This window comes from Brassica rapa, chromosome A06, assembly GCF_000309985.2.
Source record: "Brassica rapa cultivar Chiifu-401-42 chromosome A06, CAAS_Brap_v3.01, whole genome shotgun sequence".
NCBI lineage: Eukaryota > Viridiplantae > Streptophyta > Magnoliopsida > Brassicales > Brassicaceae > Brassica > Brassica rapa.
The window spans coordinates 22873761-22890026 of record NC_024800.2 but is presented as its reverse complement, the minus strand read 5'-3'; the positions used below and the strand labels follow the sequence as shown (position 1 = coordinate 22890026).

The following is a 16266-nucleotide window of genomic DNA, read 5'->3' as shown; positions in this document are numbered from 1 at the left end:
GAGACGTGATTATAGCAGTTTTTTCAAAAAGTCTCCTTTTCAAATATTTGCTATACTATAAAACGTGTATAGATTACGTCCGCACAGTAGCCTCTCAACCTTAAAAATTTATTTTGGACAACCTCATATATAAGAGACATGAAAATACTTCGAGACAAACTGCACGGATTTAGTGGACGTCGTTACAAATCCAATAGACTAGTCAATATTTGCAACGAAGATCGACATGTTCCAAAAACTACAGAAGGATTTCGAAGATGTGAATCTGATTCAGATCCGGACAGACGGAGTTGCTCTGCAGAAAACCGGTTCGTCTGAATCTAGTTGAAATAGACAGCTGACAGAAAAAAAAATTCATGTTTTAAAAAAAATCTGATCTTTACAGTGACAAAATGTTTCCAAATAAAATGCACTCGCTAAAGACGCTCTCTCCTATTTCCAATCTGGCAAATTCCACGAGTGTATCGACATTCTGATTCAGCTCAACCACAAGAAACGGAACGATCCCAAGCAGTGGCGGATCCAGAAAAATTATTTGACGGGGGCACACAATAAATATATGTAATAATATAATTTCTAATAAAAACTGTTTTTTCAGACGAAATTAGAATTTTAGTAATGAATATTTTGTAAACACATAGTCAAAATATAAGTATAAAATAACGAAAAACTGCAATGTCATTAGACATAATTTCCAGAAAATAAATTATTAAAAAGTGTTATAAAATATTAATATATATTAAAAATATATATAAGTTATTAAGTATAAGTGGTAGACAAAATATATAGTAATTCTTACAACTTATAACAAGTTTTATAAGTTATTTTAATATTTTTAGAAAAATTTACAAATTTTATTAATCAAAATAATTAAATTCTACAATCAAAACTAGTTAAATATATATAGTATATATAATTTAGTATTTAATTTTATATGTATTACAGTATCATACAAGTCACTATATCATAAAGAAATAAACTCTGAAATATTAAATAGAAAGTAAATATATAGTTTACTATTTTAATATAAATTATTTTCTTATTTATTAGCAATTGATAATGCCAGTTGTAGAAAATAATAAATTTAAAAATTGTTTCAGAAAAAATGAAATCTAAAAACGAAAAAGAATTAGTGAAAATTAAATAAACCAAAGAAGCAACTGTGTTAATAGAAACAAAAGAAAATTATTAATAATAAATCAAATTTTGGTGAAGTGCAATTAATAGTTCCCATGAAGGATGGAAACGTGACAAGCTAAAAAATCAGAACTGTAAAACAAAGTAAAAATAAAACATAAAAAATGGAACCTAGGAGGGCATCGAACCTGTACACTCAAGAGTTGATGGGGACATCTTTACCAATAGACCTACAGGCAACAACGGTTACAATTTTAACTAAATAATATATATAAAGTAGTAGGGGGCACGTGCCCCCGTACTGGACACTGTAGATCCGCCCCTGATCCCAAGGTCTGATTTTTTTTTCTTTATTTTTGAAAAAAAGGGGACAAAGGTACAAGATGTGATTTGTTAGATCACATAGTTTAGTTTGGTAAAGTCTGAAGTAAGCAATGAACACTAAGATGAACCTAGTAGAACTTTTTTTAGTTTAAACCAACAGTAAGAAAGACACTCACTTGAGCTCTTGATTTGCCTTTGATATTAATCCTCACTCGTGTTTTTAGATCGAGACACTTGAGTTTGAAATCGAGTCACAGTTTTCTCGATGTTACTTTTATCGGTATTGAATGTTGTGATGATGATGTATTCTTCTTAGATAGTTCAATTGCAAAGTAGAAATGGTCTTTGTAGCTTTGTTTTCATCACACTTTTTTGAGCAAAACAAAAGCCTTTTGTTCGTTGTGTACTTACTTGAAATGAATTATGTGATGCTTGTTCTTCTCTTTGTTTTGTTCTTTCAGAAAACCATGTCTTTTGAATTGTTTCAAAATTGATTGAGCAGGTTCTTCACAATATGGCAATTTGCAGAAAGGCTAGAAAAACTCTTACCCTGGAATGTACGACTGATTATGCCAATGCTGCGCCACGTCAGAATTGTGAATTGCTGAGTTGTATGGGTCCCATAGTTTGTTTGGTAGGTTTAGGATCAAAGACTCTCAAAAGTCAAACAAACATTTCATGTTACTAAAACGTTGCGAACATGCAAGAGTTGAGGAATCTTTTTCAATCAACCAATGACTACTTTAATTGCTCTTACGAGTCTTACCAGGTAGGTATTATCTGTTGCCATAAATATCTTCAAATGTTTTTAGAGACGTGATTATAGCAGTCTTTTCAAAAAGTCTCCTTTTCAAATATCTGCTATACTATAAAACGTGTTTACATTGCCCGTTTTAAATGAATCTAATCTTTACAGTATAACAAAAGGTTTCCAAATGAATTACATCAAATCAACGTTCTCCATTTAGTGGTTTTGAGCAAGTCAAAATGCTGTGACGTAAACAACACAAGTTAAGGATTTTATTTTTAAGACAGTTACATCGAAATAACAACAACAACACTGAAAATAGTGACTGTTGTTAACTTTATTACCGACCTTGCTAACGTAAAGAGGAGAGACACTTGATGAACAAAACGATTCTGAGCAAATGAAATTAGAAGAATGCTTACAAAGTCTTCTCATACATAGTTACTGTATTCAGAAGACGTTTTATGACTTAACTAGAAAATACATATATATATAGGCTACTTCACTTCTTCCAAATCCTCATGGTACCTAAACCATGATAACTCTCACCATCCATTATTCATTTACTCCCCCTCGAAATAGCTTGTTTCCCTGCGTTACACACATTAGTACATATCCTAGTGCCCTTCACCAATGCATACTAGACAATGTTACCTTATTCAACCAGTTAGAGACGAGCATTTGAACCCATCTCTCACAAGTTCATTAACCGCATCCTTAAGCCTATGATACTCCTCAGGTTTATTGTAAACTTGATACGAAATGCGAACATACCCCGTGATCGAATCAATCTCACCCTCACCCTGACCAGGCGGTCTAAAGTAAGTCGGTATCTCAATGCTGAACCTCTCTCTCAAAAGGTTCCTTAGCCTCACAGCATCCGTCTCACTCGACACACCTAAACTCACAGGCAACCCAACCATGACCATACTCGCACACATCTCCGGCGGACAACCTAGCTGCGTCCCCCAAGACTTAACCAACATCTCACCCATCTCAACCACAGACTCATGATTCCTCCTCTTTATCCCATCGATCCCTCCTTCAAACCGGTTCACAAACTCCAAAATCGAAGGCACAACCAGCTGAGCGCTGTAGTCTCTAGTCCCCACCCACGTGCTCTCAACCGCTAAACCGTTCCCGTACTCGTGAGACACGACAGGGTGATGGAGATTACCACCAGCATCACCACCGGACCTCTTGCAATACAAGAAGGCAACGGAAGGCGGCGCGAAGAACCACTTGTGGAGGTTACTAGTGTAGAAGTCAGCGCCAATCTCCTTCATGTCCACGTCGACACAACCAATCCCATGAGCAGCGTCAACGAACACTTGGTCAACGCCTTCCTCTCTACATATCTTCACAAGCTCCTTGATCGGTATCACGACGCTAGGCATGGACGTCACGTGATCGATCAAAGCTAACCTAACCTTCCTACCGTTCGCCTTCCCCAATGCTAAACCGGTTCTAAACCGGTTGATTATTTCTTCAGCGGAGTTAACCGGGAACGGTAGCTGCACCTCGATGACCTCCCCGCCGGAGCGTGAGACGTACGCTTCCACCGATTTCTTCACCGAGCCGAAGGCGTAGTGGAGCATCACCACCGCGTCGCCTCTGTCGAACCGGCCTTCCCGGAAGGCCCAGGCGGTTTGCTGGAGGACGATGGCCGCCGCCGTGGTGGCGTTGTCGACGATGGAGACCTCGTCCTCGTGCTCGGCGTTGATGATGCGTTTGATCGCGGCTCTGGATGCGGAGATGTTGGGCTTGAGCTCGTCGAAGAAGAACCGATCCGGCTGGCGGAGGAACCGGAGCTGCCAGTCTCGCTGCGCGGCGATGACGGAGGAGGGACAGCTGCCGAAGCTTCCGTTGTTGATCCGCGCGAAGGCGGGGTCGTGGTGCGAGAACTCTGACTCGATCTCGGAGGGTGAAATGAAACTCGGAGGGGGAGAGATCTTGTGGCGTTTGTCGGGAACCGGTTCAACGCCGTTGGTGGTGGAGGAGGAATAGCGTTTGGAGCGACGGTGGTGAAAGGAAGCGGCGGCGGCGGCGGTTTCTTCCGGCGGAGAGAGAGACGCCATTGGATTTGTTCAAAGAGGAATGGTTTTGAGTTTGTTGTTTTCATTCATTCATTATTAAAAAGAGGATAAAGACAAGTTGTGAAAGTGCGGTTCCATGACGACGACAAGTGGACAAACAAAATAACCATGTCACGTGACTGGCGCGTGTTGGTAAGGAAGGAAGATATCACCTACCAAGTTACCACCAACACAAAGGCTCTTTTAACTCACGTGTTAAATGGTCTGCCATTTTGCATCCGTTACATCTTTCTACGGACAGGACACAGCGGTGACCCACCTTTTAACGGTTGTTTTTCTTTTTCTTCTTCTTTTGCTCTACATCAACTTTCATTTTCCTCTAAGACATTCTTACACAAGGTTTATCAGCCTCCATAAAAGACTTTACCCAAGATGGCACTAATAGAATACATAACGGCTTAGGGACATTATTCATAAATGAAAAGTCTTATTTGCTCTCGTGTCAGCTGCCTTATTTCTTTACCTAGGGTAATATGATATCACATAAGCTGGGAATGCTATCAAAGAATGGTTTATGTCCTGGATGATTGGTTTTAGTATAGGCCATATATCCTCCTCACCTCTGTTCATCCGGACCAGCAGCTGCAAGTCAGACTCAACAACAACATTTCGATATCCAAAACCAGTCATTATTGATACTACCCATCTGAGTGTTTCAGCTCCCGCTTCTATAGCAACCAATGCCGCCTCTTCCTTCTTTATGGTTCCATGAACCATCTTTATTACATTTAGTCCATTGAGTAGGCGGTGGTTTCCAAACAGTGGGAGTGGCAATTTAACCTTTAACGGTTGTTTTTAACAGTCAGATTGATATATAGCCAAAGACTTGAAAGACAGTAATTTTGTTGCAGATTAATTTTTTTTTAAAACATAAAACAGAATCACATAAAGTACAATGTTCTATATAGCAAAAAAAAAAATAGTACAATGTTCTTGAATCAAGATGTAACAACTTTAATCTTTGTCGCTATCCGTGGCCAAAAATCGATGCAATTGCTTACTTTAGGCTTCTTGATGCTGCTTGTTGGTTTGCTCTACAAAAATGTAACAGATATTTAGTTTCAATTGATATGTGAGCAAGTAATGTTGTAGCAGGATTAACTAGTCCTAGCTTGTGTTACTGCACCTTTGATATACTGCCCCTCTTTGATAGAAAAGCCACACTTCAATGTTTTTCGTTGTTATTGGACAGCTAGTGGTGTAACAGTGGTCTTAGCCGGTAATGAGGCTTGGACGTTCTCTGGGTCTTCTTCTAGCTTGTTCTGTTGGATCTGCTGTTGTTTACGAGCATCAGTCCTAAAGAAAGAAAACAATACTCTGTGGTTAAGTCCAACCGTACCACAATATATCAAAACATGTAAAAGGAACAGATAGTATTGAGCACATTTTAGTCATCTCCCTCTCTTGACGCTGCTTCTCTGGCTTCTTCCTATCGTCGCGGCTGCATTCACGGAGCATTTCTTTCATATCTTTGAATCGCTGCATAGTCACACTTGGATGTTTTCAGGCCATCGATAGGCTATGAAACAAGAACAAGGGTTCATGTATTATTTGTTTACCTTGTTATGGTTGTGATCATATGAGCTCAAATGACCTTCAGACTCCATCACCGTTCTATACTGGTTGCTGCAGAGTTCACAACAGAAGACTTTGCGAATCTCTTTCACATCGCTCTGGATCTTCAGCTCACGTTCTGCTAACACCTGGATTGTCATAATGGACAGGAAGCAGGCAGTAGAAGTAGACCTTGCTAAGCCCATACATTCTTAGTACTGGGCCTTGGGCTCAAACCACCAAAAATATTTTGGTTAAGTGAAAATTAAAATTAAAATTAAAAAATGATTTTAGCATTTGTGTTAAAATAAAATTAGTAAATTATATAAATTAGAAATGAAAAGTAAAAAAGGAGAAGGAATCTGGTCCAAGTTGAGGATTACCCACTCAGTTTCCTATATTAAAAATTTAAAAGGTTTGTGGTTACATTCGTTCATATGATTGGTCGTGATAAAAAGATGAGTGACTTTTGTAATGCGCATATTTGGTGCTAGCTAGCTTAGTGGGTTACTTTTTTACTTTGAAACATATACTATGTTTGGTGTATGCTTTTTAATATCGTAACTTGAAAGTAGAAACTATGTTGATCAAAAAAGAGGAAGAAGAAAGTAGAAACTATATGTTAAAATCCCTTTTGTTTATTTTTTTTAGATATAGCATCTCTTAGAGGCCCTTATATTTTCAAAGTATGTAAGGCTTTTTCCAATACAAGTTTAAATAGTTATTTGTCATTATATTTTAGCAAACAAATAATATGTGTTATATTTAATTTTATGTTACTTATGCATTAAAATATAAGGGATAATTTTTCCCAAAAAAATTCCAAACCCACAATAATACCAAGGAGAGTTTCTTTTTCGCTTGCAAATCCGCTAAGATTAATCCATTCACATCCAAAAGAATCAATCAAACTTTTTCTTTCATTTATAAAATTCGATAACGATCGTTGTTGGTGGTGAATAGTCATGCTTTAATTATTGCTTAAAATATGTAGTTTATAGGCTACACGATTATTATAGAAGATTATGGCATTCGTATGAAAAAGTCTACTAGATATTAATAAACTACTACTTGTTATAGTGTAGCTTGAAGCTGTTGAATATATTCCTCAAAGAAGGAAAACGAAAGAAGAAGCACGCTTTAACATATAAAATAACACATTTGTGTCTTTTATTCTTCGACAGATTCCTTTTAATTTGAACTTTGGGATTTATTAGTTTACATGATTATATGAAAAATACTGTACTCTAGTACGTTCTACTACAGCCTTGTCATAGTGTATGTAATACTCTAATAATGAAATTATGTAGCGGATGACTGGATGTGTAGTTAAGACAATCGAAATCTAACGTGTTTTACCAATTTGTTCAGCAAAGATATTTAGTATAGACCATATGTATGTTCCCAAATCTCAGTGTTCATTTATATGAATATGTGAAGCGAAAAAGGTGAAACGTAGTAGAATTCAGGAATAAAATATATTTAAATTTAGAAGTTGAATATGATGAGAGATGAAGGTTTGATATACAGATGAGCTACAAAATTGATATGTTTCCACAAAAGATACAATATATTTTTTTCTGTTAAGGCAAAAGAAACTCGTCACACAATAATTTCTTATTTGCATTGACTAACAGACTTTAGGCAGATGAATATAAGTGATAGAGTTTGGCACTTTGTTGAAATTTGAGAGAGCCGTATCTAGAAGGCATCATTAAGAGAAGAAAGCAAGAAATAACAAAGAAACACTACTGTGTTTGGACATTTATTACAATAATTCTATAGAAACATAAAATAATACACACTTTTGGTTTGATTCGATCACTTGAATAAAAGAAGTTTGAAGAAAGTTCAAAAGAAAAGAGAGAGAGAGAGAGAGAGAGAGAGAGAGAGAGAGAGAGAGAGAGAGAGAGAGAGAGAGAGAGAGAGAGAGAGAGGAGAGAGAGAGAGAGAGAGAGAGAGAGAGAGAGAGAGAGAGAGAGAGAGAGAGAGAGAGAGAGAGAGAGAGAGAGAGAGAGAGAGAGAGAGAGAGAGAGAGAGAAGAGAGAGAGAGAGAGAGAGAACTTGGATGCCTTTGGGATTGAGCAAATACTCTTTAAGTTAAAGTTAATACAGACCCCTTTAAGACTGACCTTGTCCGATAAAATCTCAATAACCTTCCGACTGTAATACCAGCTTCCACGTTTCTTCATCTTCATCCTCCCTTTCAGATTCTCGAACAATATCTCCATTACTATGATTTTCTTTGCATTGATTTATGTATTATAATGTGGAAAATTAATTATAAGAAAATAGCGCCTCATCTGATGGATATATTAGGAAGAAAAACCACATTATCTGATGGATATACCACAACGTAACTCTCTATCTCTATAATATTATTTGATAAGTCAGTTTCCTATGTATCGCTATCACGTTAACTCTCACGATGGTTGATTACAGTAATACATTTAATGAATTAACTTACATTTAAAATATTATTATTTATTATTTTAATTAGTTTCCTTTTAAAAAAATTCCAAAAAATATACACATATAATAAAAAGGAAATTTTTTATAAAGTTCAAAAAAATAATTGAAAAACGAAAATATATGTATATATAATATGATTTCATAAAAAAGAAAAGTTCACAAAATAGTAATATTACATTTAAAAATATTTTTAAATAACATAAAATATAATTTTGAACTAATAAAATACTTTCTTTATATCTATATTTTCTTAGATCAAAATATAAATTTCTATATAATGTGATTTCATTAAAAACAATTTACACATATAATCTTGATATTAGAAACAGAAATATTATTTCTTTTAAAACATAGTTTAAACAATACAAAAATTAAAAGTAATAAAAATATTTTTATACACCTATATATTTTCTTATATGATTACATAAAATAATTAAGTAACATAAACTGATATATGTTTAATTGTCTAAAAATATTTTATAATTAGTAAAATTGAAATGTTTTATTTATTTTTTCATAAATTTAGTTGACTATAATATCTTTCAATTACTGCAAAAAATATCGGTAAATTATATTTTACTTATATAATATTATTTTTAAATACAATCATAATTTTTACTGCTTATTTTTAAGAGTTTCATAAATTTAGTTGATTATAATGTCTTTCAATTACAGCAAACAAATATCGATAAATTATATTTTACTTATATAATATTATTTTTAATAAAATCACAATTTTTACTGCTTATTTTTAAGAGATATTTAAAAAAACTAAAAATAAAATTTTAAAATAAACATCGTTTGATCAAATATATACAAAATAGTTTAATGAGGTATATATATTATATTTTAGCGTTATTAAAGTTATTTTTTCTTAATATTAAATATACTTTTAAATTTTATGTTTTTATGTTTTTGGAACTTAGTAGAAACCATAACCAAAATACCAAAGCAAATCTGAATTCTCATTTTTAAGATTATTTAAAATAAATTTTAGTTTTCATTCAATAAATCAAAGGCATAAAATTATTTAGAATTTTTAAAATATTTTAATCATTGTAAATATTGATATGTGTACATGAGCTTTCAAAAATGTATCAGCTACTTACACATGTAACTTCATATTGATCTTCGCTTTATTTACTAATAATTTTTTAAAAAACATCAACATATAATTTGATAAATATTATGAAAATACATGCACATTTAACTTAATTATAATAAAAAAATAATTATACTTCATTTTGAATTTGAAAGAATATATGTAACTCAACTCAAACCATATTAAAAATGAAAATATAATATTAACCAACTGTTACAATTTAGTTCTTTTGTAAAATTTATATATATATATATATGCATGAGACTTCAAAATATTATCGTTTCATTATATTAATTTATGTAATTTGGAATCAAACACTTTAATTTATTTTTTTATTTCATTTAAGCACAATATATCTTAAGTTATACATAATCTTTATAAAATATATTTACATATCTAAGATAACAACCACCTAAATGCAAATAAGAAATTAATCAACATTTTAATATATAGAATAAAAAACATTACAGTTGAATTCATATATGTAATCTAATTTACCAAAATGATAACTAAATCGACTGAAAAACAACAAAACCGATTAGATATAACATATATAAAATCGTATGTATAATCAAAGTAATATAATAGTATTAATATAAATAATCCATATAAATTATAAATTAATTTAAAATTAAAAGTAAGTAGCAATCAATTATTATAATTTATTTACTTTAGAAATATTTATATCCGTGCATGAGCACGGGAAAATCACCTAGTATGTATTAGAGGAGAATCAGCCCTTAACACGCATATCTTTTTATTTTGCATTATAAATAACATGTTTTCAGTCAAAATAATAATAACAATAACATGTTTTTGAAAATATAATTTGATTATATATTTTTGAGTATTTTTTTAATTTTTATACCTATACTTGAGTCGTTCAAAAAAAAATTAACTATACTTGTTGTTACCCTTCTATTGTTTATCAAAAATACTTCTTCTAACTCGTTAAATTATAATATTGCAACTAGGTAGTAACCCGCGCTTTGCGCGGGATGAAGCATATGTATCATTATTTTAAGTTATATACTATGATTTTGTAAGACATAAATATATATATTTGAAGAGAAAGTGAAAAACACCGGAATTTCTGGTTTTTTAGTGGAACAATAACATTTGAAAAGTAATACTATAACTACCTTAAATAAATAAAATATAGTTATTTTAATTATATAAAAAAATTTAAGAAAAAAGAAATTGAATGTGATTCCACCCTTTAAAACACATAATTTGTTTTAATATAAAAACCAAAATAACATAATTAATTGATACGATAAGAAATTATAGTCTAAATTTTTTTTGAAGTTTAATCAAAATGCACGGAATTGAATCCTGAAAGTAAAAAAAAAAATCATATCTGTTAACATATAGTAACTATATCAAATTTAAAATAATTTTATACTCACATTGATTAAAAAATAATTCTTTATTTGAGGAATCTGAGGATCAAATAAAATGCACGTACAATAATATTATATTCGATTTTAAAAAAGACAAAATATATTTGCTCTCTTCTGTTTATTGTACTTGTATATAGTATGTGCTATAACAATTTGTATAGGATATTTTATAAAAGGGATATATTCATATTTACAAAGCTATAGACTATATCCATGGAAAATAAACTTTACAGAAATAATGATTCTTTTTAAAGTATTTTATATTGCCCAAATATATTAGATAACTTCAACCAATCGACCCGATCAGACAAAATATGATAAGAGGGATTATATTAAAAACGACCAACATATGCTTAGAGTACGTAAAAAGGTTAAAAAATAAAACACTTCAGACTTCCAAAATTGTTAAACAGAACCCAAAAACCAAGCATAATACGAAGATTAAAACAATTAAAATACTTATAACAATAAAAGAGAAAAGCCTATCTTCATCGTAGACAGGTTTCCAATAATTCTTCAGCCACTATTTTCAGTCTTCACTTTCTTAATCGAATCCGAATGTCGATATTTGTTAACAGTTTCCTCGTAGATAGCTGCCTCTAAACTTTCAATATGGGATCCTTCACGTTTAGCAGCTGTCTTCAGATTAGACTTAGCCATGCACATAACTACCAGCTATCAGAACAGAACCCTGAAACACACGAATTGTTATGTAGATAATAAAAGGTCTACAACTTAAAACAAAATTTCTAATAGTCAATAAATATATTACCTCTGAGTCTTCAGAACAATTGGAAAATCTGGGTAGAACGTATTTGAACGTCCCTAATAATATCAAATTAAAAATCAAGATCATAATATAAAATCACTCAATTAAGTCCTTGGATAGTTATTCATAAGAAATATACTTTAAGATAAGAGGACACGTCAAGAAAGATTCGTATCTCTTTATGTAAATAGTATTTTCAAGAACACTCCTTACGTACGTTTCGTGATGTTTCTAGTGGGCAAGCAAGATGGTGAAGAAGGCGTCGTTTTAAGCAATCCAAGACGGTCAGTCCAAAATCGCCTGAGGTCTGACGTTCGAAATATACCGGAGGAGTCGGCAGGAAGTCTCCTGTAGTAACCGGAAGTTGATGAGAATGATGATCGCTGAGAAAAACTGACGAAAAGCTTCCTTCTCTTTTATACATGACCATGGCTTTGTACAAAAATGGAATCAAACCTTTCATTTCTTCTCTTTTTTTCTTTTCGATGGGGATTCAGATCGTTGATGCGCCTGCTTTACAAAATCTCTTTCTTTATAACCTTAGTAAAGAACGTCGATCACCCTCATATCGTCTTCTTCTATGCTTTCGATACCCATCGATGCGCCTAGTATCAAGGACATGGAAACGTCGACTGTTCAAGGACTCTGCAGTCGGTCTGACAAAAATAAAAAAACGTCGACTGCTTAAAGACATGGAAAAGGAGTTTGCAAAAAAAAATCATCAAATAAGGAAACATTTAATGGTTTCACATTAAATGATTTTGTGAGAATCGATGTGAGCGCGACACGTAAGCAAAAAAAAGAATGGAGCCTTCTCATGCATCCTTGAAAAAATAACTAAGAGATAATTAAGGAAAGCATTAAAAAATGCTTCTCCTTTAATATATAGGGGATGTTGTTGTTTTTATCTGATTGTTTCGAATTATTATTTTCACATATTTTCATTGATTCCATTAAAATTTTATATATTTTTATTATTTTTGTTTCCATTTTGTTTGCTCTCTTTTTGTTGTTATATTATTTTTCTATCATTATTTGTTACCCGGGTACTGTTAATTGAATTCTTGTATTCTAAAAAGATGGGAAGAAAAAATGTTTTTCTTTTGATATAAAAATTTATGAAGGTCTCATAAGTATTAACATTGGAGAGTTTCCCTTGATCTTTTAGATGACGAGCTAGAAAGCAGTAAACTATGGGAAATAGCTGATTATTATTTGACGTAGCTAACACCTTATAAGAAATTGCATGCAATACACAAAATGAGTCGGTTATTGTCCTGTTTTAATTGGTGCTATGATGCTATCAGGTTTGAGTTAGGATAAAACGTAATTTTTGAGGAGAATAATTTATGTTATGTTAAGATTTCAGTAAACCCCAATTTTTATGTTGATTTTTTGGGGAAATGATTGTTTTAATTTTTAAAAAAGGAAACTCTAACTATTCGAGATTATATATTAATACACCCATAAAAGTAAAAAAAGGATACAACATCTCACAAAGGAATAGGGTCCAAGTAATTGCAAGCGACACATAAAAGCACGTTGGTCCGACAATGTAGCTTAGAACACTGAACAAAACTTTATTTCGCTTTGATAATTTCTAAACAGAACCAACCAAGATTCGAACCAAACCGGACAAAAAGAACCTCCTACATGAAGCTGCTTTACCAGTCACCCTATAAATACATCCGCTAAACCCATCTCTTTACATACACAAACACATCAAACTTAAACAAATTTAACGTTCTATTTTCTTGGATCTTGGCGTGTTCTTGTACCGTCTAATGGGAGGCAGCAGCAGAAAGAAGTTCTCGCTCTTCAGCTTCTTTAAATCACGAAGGTCGTCTCACAGAGTTGAAGCAGACGCATGGGACGATGGCGTATACACAAGAAAGGCATGGGCCAGCGACGAGGACAAGCGATATTGGGTGGCTGAGCCAGGTATTGACCGTAAAGCTTCTGCCTTCATCGCCAAGTTCCATGCCTCTCGTGTCTCTGAGTCTGAGTGCCAAACTCTCCCTCCTTGCCAGTCTCATCATAACTAGCCATCATCATAATCATGATGACGATGATGATGATGATGAATGAAAGAATGCCAATAGCTTACTTAGTTTGGTTCTATGTATATTCCCTTTTCTTTTATGTTCATGATGCTGTCCTTATGATGATTTGTTTATAAAATGCCTTACATCTAGTTTAAAGCCATTTCTCTACAGTTAATAGTTTAATTGGACTTGACAAGTTCAGAACATGCAAATTTTCAGTGTATATATGATCCATATAAATATGTCACTACAAGAAAACAGGGGGATTCTAATGGCCGAAATCGTCGGAAATTCGTCGGAAAAGTTCTATTCCGACGAATTTCTGACGAAAGCGTTCGTCGGTATCAACTATACTCTCTAACAAAAATGTTCCTATATAAATGACATATGATCAAGAACAACATATCAAGACGCACACAGTACTAAGATATTTACATTGATATGATTCAGGTCTAGCTAGTGAAAATTAAGATCTTACACTATTGTTTCATGTGTATATCGATCTCTAGGAAGGACTTGCACAAATAACAACCTCACAATCACAATATACCTTTTTGGTTTGTTAAAAAAGTTTAACTACTATGTTTAAGCAACGATCGCAAAGTTGCCAAAAAAAAGCAACGATCACAAAATGGCAAAACCAAAGTCCTTAGTCTAATAAAATCTGAAGAGCGGCTAATGATATTCGTAGCAAATATGTAACCTTTTTGTAAATTGATTAACTTTGATACATTTTAATATAGCTACCAACTAACAAGAACGAAAGGATCGTATATTAAGATTAGTTAAGCAAGAACAAAGATTTGAAGCCAGCTGTAGAATCTAGAACAATATGTCGATGGTATTAGAGCAGCTCCAATAGTGAGTATTAGGAGGAATTCTAAGTATTTTAGAAGAAAAAAAACAAAATAATGAAATTGAAAGAGTAAAAAACCAAAAATTCGTATTTTTTTACTTTTTAAGAACTCATAATTTAATCAAAAGACACATGTCATCATATGAGAGGAAATTAATATTTTTTATTGATTTATAAGAACTAAAACATGATTACTAATATGTTTTTAAAGAAATTTGTATGGTTTCTAACTGTTGGAGTTGTTCTTAGTATCCCGCCCACATATATTGTAGTTGTACACGAAGGTACATTTATTCCTTGCTTTTCTCTATTTGTCCTCAACTTCTTTTGCCTATTATATTTTTTTCACATCCTTTTTGTTTTCAAGTTTTTATTTATTTTGATACTATCACATAATATTCTTACACTAATATTATTAAACCGAATGCAAAAAAAGTAAAGATTAATTACCCAATCTGTTGATTATATCAACAACACACAATGCTACTGCTAGATGATCGAAAGCCACACATAAATTGACAAGAATATTTCTCAGTAATCACAGTGACATATGAGATCTATAACTTTTATTTTTTATTGGTTAGATTCTAACTAGTTTGCAGGTCTCAGCTAATATAAGATATTCAGTTAAATCAAGTAAATATAATTGACAAGTCATTGCGAATGATAATATCAAAGAACTTATACTCATATTAGTTTGCAGGTCTCAGCGAACTTATACTCAAATTACTCTCGTATTCGTTTATTCTATGATGCTTTTGTTCATCATAACTGTATAAGTTTATAACATCAATAACATACACACTTTCACACCTAAATCATTAATATACAGTATTTTTACAAATTACTTCTTCAGTATATATTATTATAAACTACTTATCAAAAAAAATATATTAGTATAAACCCTAACTATGTTCCATCAATCGTAGCTGCGTTATATTGGTGTTGTCCTAACTTGAAGACCAAACGGTCAACTAGACAATATAGAGATTCCTGTTTTTTTTTGTCTAGCTATGGATGGTTTAGAGTTGTTTTACATTCGAAAGATAAATCTACGATTCACTTTTAAATAGTGATATTCGCAGTGCATATATTTCTTTTTGTCTGATGCATTGAGAAAGTGTCCATGTATAGAGAGTCTACTACAAAATATTAAAATATGGTGCTCAACTTTACTAATTATGTAGGTTTTGACCCATAATGAGCAGGATCGGATTCAAAATGCAAATTGTTACTAAAGCGGAGAATAGCCTTTAACACTGCCCAACATTTCGTGAGGACGAAGGATAAATACTTACATTGAAACTTTTGCTATAACTTCATTTAGCTAATGCCATGTAACATAGCTGGTCATACTCCATAGTCCACTGACAGTCAATGTATATTAAGCTTTGCTTTTTACTCGTAAAGATTATAGATATTTTATAGGGCAATTGTCAATAATAGCACTTTTTGAAGTTTATGTCTCAAAAATAGCACTAGAAGAAGAAAATCACAAAAATGACATTCATTAAAGGGTAAAATATCTCTAATACCCTTGGTTTAAAATTAAATAAACAAACAAAAATAAATAAAAATAAATAAAATAAAAATAAAAAAATGGAAAATTTTTTTTTTTTTTTATAGTTTCAGATTATATGTTTTCAGATTCGAAATTTTTATAAAAAAATTTTGAAAACTTTTTTTTTCGAAATTTTTATTAAAAAATTTTTGAAAATTTTTTTTTCGAATTTTTTTTATTTTTTTTCAAATTTTCTTTT

The 16266-nt window shown here is 32.2% G+C and overlaps 4 protein-coding genes and 1 pseudogene across 4 annotated transcripts in view; 2 read left to right on the top strand and 3 right to left on the bottom strand.

Moving 5' to 3' along the window:
* LOC103874503 overlaps positions 1 to 16266 on the top strand; it is a 524448-nt gene that overhangs the window by 151439 nt on the left and 356743 nt on the right. The window lies entirely within an intron of this gene.
* Positions 2455 to 4404, bottom strand: LOC103874481 (probable L-cysteine desulfhydrase, chloroplastic). Its single transcript, XM_009152906.3, has 2 exons — positions 2864 to 4404; positions 2455 to 2800 (listed from the first exon to the last, which is right to left on the bottom strand). The coding sequence occupies exon 1, from the start codon at positions 4285 to 4287 to the stop codon at positions 2869 to 2871; it is 1419 nt and encodes a 472-aa protein (XP_009151154.1). The 5' UTR covers positions 4288 to 4404; the 3' UTR covers positions 2455 to 2800; positions 2864 to 2868.
* On the bottom strand, positions 4325 to 7805 carry LOC103874480 (G patch domain-containing protein 8). The gene is made up of 3 exons (XM_033273859.1): positions 5865 to 7805; positions 5690 to 5784; positions 4325 to 5601 (listed from the first exon to the last, which is right to left on the bottom strand). Exons 1-3 carry the CDS (start codon positions 6063 to 6065, stop codon positions 5487 to 5489), a joined length of 411 nt encoding a protein of 136 aa, XP_033129750.1. The 5' UTR covers positions 6066 to 7805; the 3' UTR covers positions 4325 to 5486.
* On the bottom strand, positions 8717 to 12087 carry LOC117126201 (annotated as a pseudogene).
* LOC103874477 lies at positions 12709 to 14977 on the top strand. Its single transcript, XM_033273870.1, has one exon. The coding sequence runs from the start codon at positions 13390 to 13392 to the stop codon at positions 13648 to 13650; it is 261 nt and encodes an 86-aa protein (XP_033129761.1). The 5' UTR covers positions 12709 to 13389; the 3' UTR covers positions 13651 to 14977.